Source organism: Engraulis encrasicolus, chromosome 11 (genome assembly GCF_034702125.1).
Source record: "Engraulis encrasicolus isolate BLACKSEA-1 chromosome 11, IST_EnEncr_1.0, whole genome shotgun sequence".
NCBI lineage: Eukaryota > Metazoa > Chordata > Actinopteri > Clupeiformes > Engraulidae > Engraulis > Engraulis encrasicolus.
This window is the reverse complement of record NC_085867.1, coordinates 56,605,298-56,620,477: the sequence shown is the minus strand read 5'-3', so window position 1 is coordinate 56,620,477 and position 15,180 is coordinate 56,605,298. Positions and strand designations below refer to the sequence as shown.

General features: G+C 40.7%; 1 protein-coding gene across 2 annotated transcripts in view; it reads right to left on the bottom strand.

Moving 5' to 3' along the window:
- Nucleotides 1-15,180, bottom strand: part of cacna1bb (calcium channel, voltage-dependent, N type, alpha 1B subunit, b) — a 400,044-nt gene that overhangs the window by 252,019 nt on the left and 132,845 nt on the right. For both annotated transcript variants that reach the window (XM_063211051.1, XM_063211050.1), the window contains exons 24-27: nt 8,735-8,937; nt 6,303-6,411; nt 5,060-5,189; nt 398-457 (exon numbers count right to left, since the gene is read on the bottom strand). In XM_063211051.1, the coding sequence (XP_063067121.1) occupies nt 398-457; nt 5,060-5,189; nt 6,303-6,411; nt 8,735-8,937 (502 nt within the window). The remainder of the gene's footprint in view (nt 1-397; nt 458-5,059; nt 5,190-6,302; nt 6,412-8,734; nt 8,938-15,180) is intronic.

The following is a 15,180-nucleotide window of genomic DNA, read 5'->3' as shown; positions in this document are numbered from 1 at the left end:
ATAAAAGGAATCAATCAATCAATCATAAAAGACAGCTTGAAAGACAACTTTTTACTGTGAGGGACAGGCCCAAATCCCTGTTTTGTCCACAAAAAAAAATTTAAATGAGAAAATGACAATAAAATGCCTTATTTTTAACATCGGATTGGTGACAAAATAAAGCTTTAAAATTATGCATGTAATTATTATTGTAATGATTTTATGGCCCTTTATCTCTGGGACATGTGGTTTTGGGAATATGTACCGATTCGGCGGAATCACCCATTCAGACCTTTATTGGTGCTGTGTGTGTGCGTTTTTTATCATTTGTTTTTGGACCTGAGCCCACAGGCAATAGCCAATGTAAACGTGTATGATATCACCCAATATGGCAGTAATTCAGGCAACCACTCCTTACCTTAATTACCATCTCAAAGGTGAACACCCCAGTGAAGACGTAATCTAAGTATTTCAAAACCTGAAAAATGGAGAAAGAGAGACAGTAAATGAATATAATTCAGTCGACAAACATCACACAAGAGCCTCAAATAGAAATTGGCTCATATACTGTTGTTCAGCTTGGAGTAGGCGTCACTTTTAAATACTGAGATTGTGAGCGTGCTGGCCTAAATGTACAACTCAGTTTTTCAAAGAAGAGGCCGCACCTTGCATAAATTGTATTTTTATTGCACAAATGCGTTTCAGCATATGCCTTTGTTACATTGTTGCGCACTGAAGAAGGCACTCGCAGAAACACAAAAATACATTTTGAGCAAGGTGCCGTCTCTTCTTTGAAAAAAGCCTACTATACTGTACCTAATCTCCTTATCATGAAACACTTTGGTGTGGCCAAGCAATCTGTAAATGTCTTATTACAGCTCATGTGTGAGTGTGTGTTGTGTGTGTGAATGTGTCAGAGAAAGAATGTAAATTCACGTATGCCTATGTTTGTGTGTGTGCGCGCGCGTTTGTGTGTGTGTGTGTGCGCGCGCGTGTGTGTGTGTGTGTGTGTGTGTGTGTGTGTGTGTGTGTGTGTGTGTGTGTGTGTGTGTGTGTGTGTGTGTGTGTGTGTGTGTGTGTGTGTGCACGTGTGTGCACGTGTGTTTGGGTGTGTATGTGTGTGTGTGTGTGTTTCCTTTAAAGTTTGTTGGGGTGCCAGACAGCTTAAAAACTGCCAATATGTTTTGAAGAATTGAGTTTCAGTCACGTCAGGTCGGAAAACCGTCACAAGATTACATGTATAACCTGTCTGAAGATGACACCATTTTTTGAACAGCTGTAGTGGAAGAAGTCACAGGGCCTTGAGATTGTGGGGCTTGAATCCAAGCTTGGCTGGTTTGTGTGACGGGCCCCATTTTGGTAGCCATTTTGGGCAGGCTACTAGCTGGAGTAGCCACTGAAACAAAGCAATGCACTGAAAGCTAGTGCTGGTATCACTGTTACAAATAAATAGGTGTTGCAAAATAATTTCCTTCGCCAGGCAGGTTAATTTTAAAGCGATGGTTGTTACCAACCATCTAGAACATTGTCAATCGCTTAGCTCTGGAAAAGCTTGGGTGTATTCAAAACAGCTCAAACTTGATTGGAGAATTCCTGTGGATTTTTTTAAAATCACGTACTACTTCAACCACTGACTTGTATATACCCAATATATATATGTATATATCCCGCCCCGCGATTCTTATTGGACAGTCTGTGAAATATCTGATTCCGTTCGGGCTCCTCTAAGATTTCCAGACCTACGTGCGAGCTCACAAAGTTTAACAAAGATGCATGAAGCACAAAGGGTCTGCGTGAGAGCCAGGCTAGGTTAATTTATCTGGGGTGCCATTTTATGTAACAGTTTCTCCTTTACAGTTTGCCGGGGCACAAGACAGCTTGCAAGACAGCTTAAAAACTGCCAATATGAGTTTAAGTCACGTCAGGTCGGAAAATTGTCACAAGATTACATGCATACAGCTAAACGAGCATAAAATGCAACATGTACCCTTTTCAAATTAATTTAAATTAAATTATCTCATTGTAGCAACGCAACACTTGATAATATGGGATTGAACATCAAAAAGGAACACTCAACAACCAACCACATTTCATGTTTGCAGTATATTGCTCATCCAAAGGTTTGTTCAGTTCATAGCAGTAACTTAACGTTTAGTTCGTAGCAGTAAAGAGTTCAGTCCATCACCAAAAAAAAACATTCCATAAGAAAACAGTCTCACCCATTTAGTTCCACAAGCAAAACGAACAGTTCCAGTATAGTCTTTACATCCCCCCTCAAATAATAAATCCCAAACACCAGCAAAGTCACATCTTCAAGGACAAAGCAAAAGAAAAAGAAAGATCGTCAATGTCACTGTCAGTCAGAATCAGAGGGCCTACCAGATCCGTAGTAGTAGTAAACTCCAGTCCGGGATTTCAGAAGCAAGCAGCAAACTTTCTCATCTGTAGTTAATAATCTGTTTCCAAGGCAGAGAACGGTTACCTTACTAAAGTTGATTGGTATTGCAGATTGACGGCGGGAGTGACAACTTGTGCGAGACAATAACAAATGCACGGGAAAAGTTCTCCAGAGAAATTCAGCTGGAAACTTGGCTCCGCCAATCATACAGTAGGTATCTTTTCATAACCATGTTAACTTCCGGGAAGTTTTTCTGAAGAGAGAGGTTGTTACATTGTGTGTGTGTGTGTGTGTGTGTGTGTGTGTGTGTGTGTGTGTGTGTGTGTGTGTGTGTGTGTGTGTGTGTGTGTGTGTGTGTGTGTGTGTGTGTGTGTGTGTGTCTGTGTCTGTGTGTGTGTGTGTGAGAGAGACTGTGTGTGTGTGTGTGTGTGTGTGTGTGTGTGTGTGTGTGTGTGTGTGTGTGTGTGTGTGTGTGTGTGTGTGTGTGTGTGTGTGTGTGTGTGTGTGTGAGAGAGAGAAAGAGAGAGAGAGAGAGAGAGAGAGAGAGAGAGAGAGAGAGAGAGAGAGGAGCAACTCCATCAAGCTGCAACAAGGTAGACATAGGCATCATCACAGGGTGTACCATCTCTGTGACGCTATTCTCCTTGGCCATGAATATGCTCACCAAGTCTGCGAAGCCAGAGTGCAGAGGACCTCTGATGAGCTCTGGACAACGTCAGCCACCCATCAGGGCATTCATGGATGACCTTACAGTCACCACAGAATCAGTCCTAGGATGCCGATGGATTCTGAAGGGTCTGGAGAAGATAATGGAGTGGGCCCGAATGAGTTGTAAGCCTGCCAAATCCAGATCAATTGTGCTGAGGAAAGGAAAGGTGGAAGACAAGTTCCGTTTTAACATCTGGCACAGCCATCCCAACGATCAAAGAGAAGCCAATCAAGAGCTTGGGCAAGGTGTTTGACAGCTCTCTCAAGGATGCAACATCTAGCCAGACCACCTGTGCTGAGTTGGATGGCTGGCTGAAAGTCGTGGACAAATCCGGGCTACCTGGAAAATTCAAAGCCTGGGTGTACCAGCGCGGCATCATCCCCAGGATCCTGTGGCCTCTCCTTGTGTATGCCGTCCCAGTTTCCACAGTAGAGACCTTGGAAAGAAAAGTCAGCAACCACCTGCAGAGGTAGCTGGGGTTACCTGAAAGCCTGAGCAGCATCGCACTCTACGGGCGCAACAACAAGCTGCAGCTGCCCTTTAAGTCCTTGGAGGAGGAGTTCAAGGTAGCAAGGGTAAGAGAGGTGGTGCGGTACAAGGACTCCAGTGATCCAAAGGTGGCCAATGCTGGTATCCAAGTGAGGACAGGCAGGAAGTGGAAGGCAGAAGAGGCTGTACAGACCGCTGAAGCTAGGCTGCGACACAGGGCTCTGGTGGGAGTGGTGACACGAGGCAGAGCGGGAATGAGATCCTTTCCAATTCCGAAAATGAACACCAGGGGGAAAGAGAGGCGGCGCCTGATCCAAGAGGAGGTGAGGGCTGATGTAGATGAGATGCTATCCTGTAGGGCCATGGGCATGAGATAGCAGGGGGCCTGGACAAGATGGGAGTATGTGCTGGAGTGCAAAGTAACTTGGAATGAGATCTGGACAGCTGAGCCCCACCACATCAAATTTCTTGTCCAGGCAGTGCACGATGTGTTGCCCAGTCCGTCAAATCTGCAAGCATGAAACAGCCCAATTGGGCGGGAACCAGCCCCATCTGGCAACACTGATGACAGTTGAGGAGGAGTATGTTTTTGCCAATTTATCTCCATATTGACAGACAAACAAACAAAATAATTTGTGTTCTAGGGAGATGGGTTTTTCTGCTCTGTTTTTTCTCCTAAAAAAGTGCAGACTTGTTCCCCTGCACTGTTGACCGTAACACAGTTGAGTAACACGGTTGACTGTTTTGAAAGTGTTTTTGAGCTTGATCCCTTATGTGTTGGAAAAATCCTATGAACAGACACTAGGGATTATCTCTGGAGAAGGAAGTCTTGTGTAAGGAGGGTGACTGAATTCAAATCACACGTTACAGGGATTTATAATGAAAAATGTGTCAGTCTGTATCACAGTGAATCATAAAATCCTACTTATGAAGCTCAACAATCACATTTTCTATATCAGTTGCACAGATTAATGACAACATTATTGCTAAGGGACATAAGCACTTTCAAACGTATATTGTTTCAACTCTGTAGTATTTATATATATGTTTGAAATGACATAGTATTTGTCCATAACAATGTTGACAAAATAATTAAGCAAATGTTTGCTTTCATTAGAGTATTTATCAAATGATTTAAGATTAAGCTTGGCAATTTGTTTGTTTGGAAACTTCAATATATACACTATGTAAACATCTAGGTCATTTAGTTGAAAAAAATACTGATAATTGACATTTTGCTTTTGCCAAAAGTGTAGGCGAATCGTAGAATCACTCTCAAACTTAATGACTGGGGGTGTATTATTACTTCAAAAATTCAAAAGGGGGGTTGTGTTGTATTCGCTTCCCAGAGAAAAGACGACAACAGTCATAACATGTTTATGACATGGACATACTGTTTATGATACATTCGTGACTGCGTTACGGCACTGTCGTGTCATACATATGACGCAGGCGTCAAATTAAGCGTTACCGAAAAGACTCACATTGTTGCGCGGCGCGTTGGTCTGCACGGGATCCTCTGCTGCCAGGGCGATGCTGCTCATGGTGATCACCAGGAGGATGCACACCTCAAAGTAGCGCATGTTCACAATGTAATGGCACAGCCTCCTCACCCTGTACAAAAAGCACACCAGCACACATATTCCTATTTCAGGGTCCATGCACTGGAGGTGAATTAGACCAAAAGTATATTACTTTGTACTTAAAAAAATATATATATATAATATATTTTTTTATTTTTTTAAAAACACACATTTCAGTCCAAAAGGAAAGTGCAAATATTTATTTTTCTGCAGCTAGTCAATATGCTAAAACCACATGAAGGCTCAGTAAACAAATACCATTTGCATCCAGGCAGGGGCTAAGGGTGAATTTTGTTAACACATAACTTGCACACAGTGCGTCTCACCAGACTAAAGTAAACATTTCAGTAAACAAGGGTCATTCGCATCCAGGAAGGAGCCAAGGGCGAAATTGTTAATGCATAATATCAGCGCAATGCATACTAAAGCATTAGTCTCAACAGATGAAAGTGCTCAGTACACAATTATTATTCGCATCCAGGCAGGGGCCAAGGGTGAAATTGAAGGCCCATCATCCCCACTTTCAGCCAAAGACAGAAATGACTGAAACAAGGCAAATGCAGAATTATGCCAAACCAGTCACAAGGAAATTTCACCTCTTTGGAAGATGTTGAAATATTTGGTTCGAAGTATTTTATTTTGATACCATGTGACATTGATATTTTCACCATCAAACTCTCTCAGTGTTCTTTCAAAATGAATGAAATAAAAAATAAACTAGAGTTGGTCTTGAGGAATACAACGTATCCAAGCAAGCTGTAAGATTTTTGTTACTACTAAAGAAAATCATTTTCTGCTAAAGAAAATAATCCTGCACTGTGTAATCACATTACACATGTTCAGTCTTTGACTGACAGTCCTCTCAAATGAGACTTTTTATAAATATTATTTCTAATTTGGTGGATTGTGTCTGTGAAGTCGACTCCCAAAGAGTCAATATGGTGCAAGACACCTTTGAGGGGGGCATTGTGTTGAAAGGGTTATAGAGGGTTACATGTCACTTCAATATTCTATATTATGCTGACTGGGCTTAGATTTTTTTTCTTCAAAACCTTTTAAAAGTTACTGTTTAAGGGTGATTTGCCCATCTGTTCCCCTGGTAGCCAGTCTGTGTCCCCAATAGTATTTTAAAGCTCAGACTTACGGGTTGGTTGGTCCAAACACAAACATGGAGCTGTAAGGGAGAATCTGTCGCGGACCATTTTGGGCCTCCTCCTCAGGCTGCAGAAGGCTCTCCCCATCAAGGACATTCACTGCAAAGGCACACACACACACGTACACACACTCACACACACACGCACACACGCACGCACACGCACACGCACACACACACACACACACACACACACACACACACACACACACACACACACACACACACACCTCTAAGTTATTCACTGCAAATACAAACACAGACAGGCCAAGGACGTGACACAACATTTTTGGCAAATAACAAATAAACAAACACCCGAACTAACAAAAACACACAAAAACAATGCCTGTGCTTGCACACTGGCCTCGGTTATATGGGATATTTAATGTCGAACAAAACCACTTGGAAAACAAATTCCGCTTTGAAAACACTTCACAATTCGGAATTAAATGAAAGTGCAATGTAAACTCGACAGAACTATTTAATTATTATTCATTCAAAATTAAAACCATCATGTAAACGTAGCCAGTATGAGAACTAGAGATGTCAACAATTAATCGATTAATCGACTTTAATCGAATAATGCGTTAATCATTTTTTTTAAAGTAATCGCAATTACAGTTTTTTTCAATTGCTAACAAGCATTTGTCCAATCCTCAGCGACATTTGCAAAACTCTTAACACAGTTAACACACCAAGGGCTTTCCATGGCCATGCAGTTGACACATTACATGCCTTTTCACACAATTAGCAGTCAATGAATGCATTTCTAAAATGCAAACATTTCCTTTACACACAGGATAACCACAGCAACAAAACAATGTATCTTTTATGGCTTATTTTCAAATGCTTTCACACACTGTGTCAAAACTGGAAATACAACATCCAAATCCCTTATTTCAGTAAAAATGCCTTTGCATGACAGTAGCAAGAGTACAGTAAACATATTATTGATAAAAGTAGAAGAAACCCCTCCCATTTTAGTTGTTTGGTTCTGTTGACCGTTTTTGACAACAGTTTTTACAGTAAAAAGTTGTCTCACAATCACAGAATGGAAATGCTTTTGGGAAGCACCCCCATTCCTTTTGTGAATTTCAAAATTTGCATCTGTAAGCAGAGTGTCTTCAATTTGATCTAAGATCTGTGGTACCTACATATACTGAGTGGCCATGAATACCATTGACAGCATTGTCAGTGTAAGGTTTACTGTAATGTTTTATGTATTTTGTGTGACATTCTAATTCTGTGTAGACTTTTAGGCTTTATCCTCCCAAGATATTTGGCGCCCTAGGCAACCGTCTTGTTTGTGCTTTTATATGTATTTGTTTCATGATATTTTGTTCACTGTAAGTAACATTGCAACATTTTTACACTTTTTACATATTACATTTTCACATTCTTTATCTTTTTTGCCCCCCTCCTGTGTTATTTGTGATTATTCCTGTGTTATTTGTGTCTTGAAATGTCCATGTGGGCATTTGTTTATTTGTGTATTTATGTAAGCTACTGGATACCTGAATTTCCCCCTGGGGATTACAGTAATAAAGTTACTCTACTCTACTCTACTACTAAAACGTTGTATGTTTTATCATATTATAAAAAGTTCTACTTTACCACCTGTAGTCAACAATAAAAAATGCTTCGTACCGGAATCATCTTGAATGTCAACAACACATGAGGTCCGAGTCCTGTTGCCTTTGGAAATTTAGTGAAAACAGTGAATTGCATGATTTGAATGCATGCAATAGGCTACATGTAAATTTGAAATGTAAAAGTCTATGCAGCTTCTGTAATGTTGGCAATACATGGCCAGTGTTTTGAAGTTTTGTGTAATTTGATTGACTCAATGTTCCTTGTGAAATGAAAACAAGTGTTATTGTTTGACAGACGTATTTCATTTTGAGCCATGTTTCTAGTGTTTTGGTAAAGTGAGTGTGTACAGAAAACGATGTGATCTATTTCGAAATGAGTACTTTGTGTATATTTAACAGTGTGCTTTTGAGAAGAAAATTAACTGTTTAGCCAATTGTGTTTGGTAGGTGGTAGTCTGTGTTAAGAGTTTAGAAAAAGTATCCATAGTATGGGTAAGTGCTTGTTAGCAATTGAAAAAAACTGTAATTGCCAATTCGACTGACGAGAGACCCAGGTGAAATGGGCACGTGAAGAGGGGTGTGAATAGAGAAAATATTAAAATCACCTTTGAATTAAAGAATATAAATAGAATTATTTTAAATTCAGCATTTTTTTCTCCATTTTTAATTAAAATGTTTAGATTTAATAAGGTTTTTTTTCAGGAAACATGGAGATGTGGAAATACGCAGCTTATCAATTAATCGTAAGTCGATTGATAAGGTCAATCAACTAATAATTAATTAATTCATCGATAATTTGCATCCCCAATGAGAACTGGTAATGATACACACGGGGAATGGTGGTGGTCTCTCCTGGAGGGGAAGTGATGGTCACTGGGATGTGAATGCTGGTTTGGCCACTGTGGTGGTTGTTGTTCTTGAGGTTGTCTGCCTCCTCCGCTGCCTTTTCCAGTGCAGGAGACGCCTTCTCCAAGGGAGACTGCAGGGGGTTGGTGCCCGGGTGGTGGTCAGCATCTCCGTCTGAGTTTCTGTCCCTGCATGAAGTATAACCATACAGCTATATGCATAAAATATGACACATGAGCACAACCATACATAAATACACTTAATCAATGCATTTAAGCATAAGCACCACCGTCAGGGCCAGATTAAGATGGCCTGGGACAGCTAGCCCTCTACTGCATGAATTATTATATTTACAATGTAAAAATGTTTTTAAAGTGCTTTTTTAGTGTTAAAATGAGTTAAATAATAGATTTCTCAACAAATTGTAGAATTTCTATTTTTAATTAAATTTTTAGCTAATGGTTGCCATATGGCAACTTCATGCAGTCGTGGAATCGTCAGTAAAATCATTTTTGTCCCTTAAAAAGACAATGTTTCCTTGATAAATCTTCAATATATTACTAACACTCATTAAATGATATAAATAATATAAATAAATATATATTTTTAGTATTTAGTGAAATTATTTTTGGTAAAATAGCAAAATATGGTCTACAATACGGCCCATAGACATGTACACACATTGACATAAAAGCTTCCGAAAAGGTTGTTTACACATATTTGCAAACATTTAGAATGCATTTTCACATGATTAATTTGGCATAAAAATTACAAGAAATATCTGTAAAAAATAGCCTCTAATATCTAATTCTAAGTCATTCCAATGGGGTTAATTGGGGTGAATGGCCAACAATGTTGTTCCATAACTGCAGGTTAACAGGTTGGTGGGGGGCCCTAGGCTGCAGCCATATCTAGCATTAATGACCACCGTTTTACTTTCTGGCAATATATGTCATTTCAATTTTCATCCCTTTCATCATGGGCAGTGGGCATGGACGAGTTAGTGTTTCATGGATGACTGTCCATAATTGGAAAAGGCAGAGAAGTTTCTGCTTTGTTAGATCCCAAGGGAAGTGACAAACACTTCTCAAAACCAAGGTAAACCAATACACAGATTCCCAACACTGTTATTAATGTGTGAGCCTTTGTACATAGTCTCACACAATGATCAACATGACTGGCAAAAAACAACAAATATCAATCCTCTCTCACTAATGTAACAAGGTGCAACATCAATACCAATAGTGTGCACACCAGTGTTGGGAAAGTTCATTTTGTACGTGAACTAGTTCAAGTTCAAGTTCACAGCTCTCAGAATGAACTAGTTCGTTCATAGTTCATATTTATTTCAAAATGAACTAGTTCATTCATAGTTCACAAAATAAATGAACTAGTTAATTTCAGTTCATCCCCCCCCCCAAAAAAAATAATTGAAAAAGCCCATATAAATGCTTCACAGATAGCAATTATTTAATGGGTTAATTAGTGTTAACAATGACATTGCTGGATATAACGGTATTTTAGTTGAAAGTGAAAGAAAGTGAAAGCCCATTGGGAAACTCCAACTCCCATTGTCATTGTGACACAGCACTCCACAGCGAGAGCACTCCACACTTATTCCGAACGCCCAGAAGACGGTCGCTAGAGGCGTTAATCTAAAAAGTCACCGGAAATCCAGACTCGCACACTACTGGCTGGTTGCTGGCCGCTCTGACTTTAAGTAGAGCGATGCCTGCTGTTTGCTTGGTCCCGCCTCTTTGCACGAGACTAAAGACAGTCGGAGAGAAAGGTGTCTGACGCTGTCAGAGACAATGGATAAGACATAATATTAGACTCTCTGACATTGTGTTCAGTAGCGGTTTCTGCAGGAATATTAATGAAATCTGGTAACTACGGAATGAACGAAATGAAGAACTAATGAACGTTCGCCCTCTCCATAGGCGTACCCCAAGGATCAGTGCTGGGACCCCTTCTGTTTGCAATATACACCTCCTCCCTGGGACGTGTCATTCAAACACATGGGTTCTCCTACCACTGCTATGCTGATGACACCCAGATGTACCTGTCGTTCCGTCCAGAGGACACCACGGTTTCGGAACGCATCTCTGCCTGCCTCACCGACTTGTCAACATGGATGAAGGACCACCACCTACAGCTGAACCTGGCCAAGACAGAGCTCCTGGTGATCCCAGCTAAAGAGTCCCTCAGTCACAACATCAACCTCAAGATAGGCTCCACCATCGTGACCCCAAACAAAGTCGCCAAAAACCTCGGCGTCATGATTGATGATGAGCTGTCATGCTCCAACTACATCAACTCGGTCACCCGGACCTGTCGAATCCAGATGTCCAACGTACGGAATATCAGACCTGTGCTGACACAATATTCTACACAACGACTGGTCCAGGCCACGGTCCTGTCCCGCGTTGACTACTGCAACTCACTCATGACAGGTCTACCTGCTTGTGCGCTAAAGCCTCTGCAGATGATCCAGAATGCGGCGGCACGGTTGATTTTTAATCAACCCAAAAGGACCCATGTTACTCCTCTATTTATTGAGTTGCACTGGTTACCGATCGCCGCCCGGATCAAGCACAAGGCATTGACCCTTGCCTACAAAACCATCACAGGAACGGCCCCAGCTTATCTGAAGGACCTACTAACGCCTTATGTTACTGGAAGAGAACTGCGCTCATCCAGCACAAGCCGTCTGGCTCTGCCATCCAGTCGCTCTAGGTACTCCCAGTCAAGATTGTTCTCCGTTGTGGTACCCAAGTGGTGGAACAGTCTCCCAGAGGCAGCAAGACTGAGCAGCTTGCTTCTTGCAGCTTTCAAGAAACAACTAAAGACATTCCTCTTTCGAGAGAATCTACTAGACTAATGCTTGAACTGGCCTTGCCCCAGGGCAGACTCCTGACATGATGTTTAGTTTAGTTTAGTTTAGTTTGTGAGTGTGTGTTTGTGTGTGTGTGTACTCGTTATTTACTCTTTATATTAAAAAAAACAAAACAAAAAACAAAAACAAAAAAACAACTAACCCCTCTTTGCAACTGCTCTTGTTGTTCTGTATATCTCCTGTGCACTTTGTATTTGCTTGTGATGTTGGCTTGATTATGTCCTCTTTTGAAAGTCGCTTTGGTTATAAAGCGTCTACCAAATGCAATGTAATGTAATGTAATGTAATGTTACCAGATTGAGCGGTTTCCAATGGTCATCTATGGGTTAAAGAAGGGCTTTGGGCAGATACATATTCTGTAGATTTGTGTTCATATAAATTAAGACTTCTGTTTAATTCTGGCAGGATTTTATTCTTAAGGCGTTCTTTTTAGTATTTTTGGGTTGGTAATCATTGGTCACATTTGGCAACATTTGGCACATTTTAGGTCTCCTATTAGGCTATGTCAAACAGTAATCAGTTATTTTTTTGTGATTTTTTGTAATATTTTTTTTGTGATTTGACCCTCAGAAACCCATTGCTTTGCAAATGGCAAGATTTACAAAGAACTACACTACCGGTCAAAAGTTTGGGGTCACCACACTTTCCTCCCACAATGCTTCTTTCTGACAGCCAAGCTTTCCTTTTCAATTTCAGTTCTGGTATAAAATCAGTGTATAGAGTTATTGTTCCCTGAAATTGAAGCATGCAACAGTTTGACAGCAGTTTGATATTGGAAAAAGTATTTACTTGTATAGGCAATGCATAGAATAGACCAAAATGTATCACTAACTTTTGACTAATCAAAGTGTACCTTTACTAAGGTAGTGTCTAGTCTGGTGTACTAATCAAAGTGTAGACTCCTTTGCCATTAATAATAGCCAGTTGCGGTTCTACAGATTCATTCCCAGGATGAGATGTGGTCCAGAATTGCCCATGAGCTCTATAAGACCCATGCATGCAAAAGTTGATGTCTGCTCCTGTCAATCCATACAATGCCGGATGATATACACATCATTTGAAAGAGGATAATCTATACTTTCCAACGATGTATGGCACTGGCTTGCACACTAAAACATCGCTGAGACCATGGATCGTGCATTCATAAGAAGGTTCATTCTGATGGGTAGAAAATCATGCAGCTACTTTGACTTGAATTTGTGGACAAGATGGCAACTCAACAAATGTCATACACCTACCATTGGAAAGGGCAGACACTGAGCTTTCCAATAGTTCCATGCATTCTCTGATAAATCAAAGAAATGTCTGTAGAAAAACTGACTAAAACAGGTACCGTATTAGCCCGAATATAAGACGATCCTGATTATAAGACGACCCCCCATTTTCAGGCTCATGTTTTGGGGAAAAAAGTTTTTTGAAGACTTAATTTTGTTTCACATTGGAAACTTTTCTCAAAATGCAGTTTTTAATTTGTTTTACAAAGAACTAATTTCACAATATCATTTTCATGGAATTTCCATGATATAAGACCACAGATGGTTACTCATATCCTTTTCCTTTCTTTACTCACTTCACCTGTCAAGCGCCAATAGGCACCTACAGGCTACAGCTGCCTGGGCCCGCCTATTCTAAGTGCGACGCAACATAGCCTACACTCAGAGCATTAGTCTGCGCCAGCCAGGCAACCAGTCCAGTAGAGATAGGCAATCTATTGTGCAATGCACAGATTTTGCGAAATGCTTAGTTGACAGCAATAGCTAACCAGCAGCCGTCTCGCCAAATCGCCGTTCATTTTATGCATCCAAAGTTTTCCGTTGGACTATAGAAACCGAACGTGACCAAAGGCAGATTGACGCATTGCACTTGAAACCCATGCGCTGCCTATCAGGACCACGTTGACATTAAAAGTCCGATTGATATTCATTTCGTACCAAGGGTAAAACTCCTAGTGATTTTATATGAACAAGACAATCTCTTGCCTTAACCATTATTCTGTGTTGTTGTTGCCTCGTTGCGAGGCATATCGTCAAAGGCACCGCTTGTCAAAGGCGCCGCTTTCTCGGGCACACACAGATGACCATTGATTGGCTGATGACAGCATCCAAAACTTAGCCTACAGGTTGTTCGTCAAATCACCCTTCATTTCTTTAGTTTCTAGTGGTGTTGTCGGCTGACCAGAGAGAACGACCAAAGCTTTCCTGATGAGACTGTAAAACCAAACACAAATAAAAGCAGAGCAACGGGCCGCGATTGACTTGTGTTTATCCCCTTGCACTGTCGTCCGAATCGCGTTGACATTGACAGTTGATAGACGTGCGGTGCAACAGTCATAACGAAACAAGCATCTGCAAATTTGATATGGACAAAACAATCTCTTAACCCATCCATTACTGAGTTGTTGTGAAGCATAGGATAATGGCCGCATTCAGGTTAAGTAAAAAAAAAAAAAAAAAAAATGTTTTTACTTTTTTCTCTAGCGCGCCGAAATAAGACGACCCCCCTTTTTAGAGTACTATTTTTATAACAAAAACCACGTCTTATATTCGGGCCAATACGGCATTTCTATGTAATAAATGGGTGAAAAAGCTTGGTTAGATTTCACTCTTCTGACCAGTTTAACCAATTTTATGGGTAATCAAACCTTATTTCACCTGTGGCTGTTCAGTACTTTCCATTATTCCATTTCAAGCTATTTAAAAGATGTTTGCGAACTGCAACTTGAATTGCAAACAAATAACTGGAAAAATGAAGGTGACCCCAAACTTTTGAACGGTAGTGTATATAGTGCCTTACATTGACTGAACTTAACTCAAATTACAACATGATCTCCAAAAATTCCGTGCTCCTGGACACGGATGTTAAGGACACAAAATCCGTGTCCAGGAGCACAGATTTTGCCAAAATTCCGTGCTCCTGGACACGGAATTATTTTCCGTGATGGACACACAGAAGTGCTCTCTCTATACTCCCACAGCTCTTTGTTTCCAGTCTTGTGTTTTCTGAGGATTTTTCTAATTTCAAATATTTTTTCTAAAAAAAACATTTCTTACTGACAGGTTAGGGTTAGGGATTGTTTTGGTCTGGGCACAGCTAGTTTTCTTTCATTCATTATATGAATTTGATAGCCTAGCAACCAACTGGAAAAGGTATTTCTCAAAAATATGTCTTTAATGACAGGTTAAGGTTAGGGAATGTTTTGGTCAGGGCACAACTTAAATTGCTGTAGCATTATTTTGTTTAGGATTAGCATTTGGTATGTATTTTCTAATGATATAGTTAACACAGTGCTGTGGTAAAAACCTATAGAAAGCATTTCCGTGTGCCCATCACGGAAAACAATTCCGTGTCCAGGAGCACGGAAAACAAAAAGGAGAGGAGAGGAGAGGAGAGGAGTGGGCGGGGCTACTGTCCATTTTCTGGGGGAGCACTTGGGGTAGCCAATCAGATTTCAGGGGGGTCAAATGCTACCCTAGCCCAGGGCTGTACATTAAGACCAATTGGTCGCATATTGAGCCTAAAATTTTGACTGTGCGAG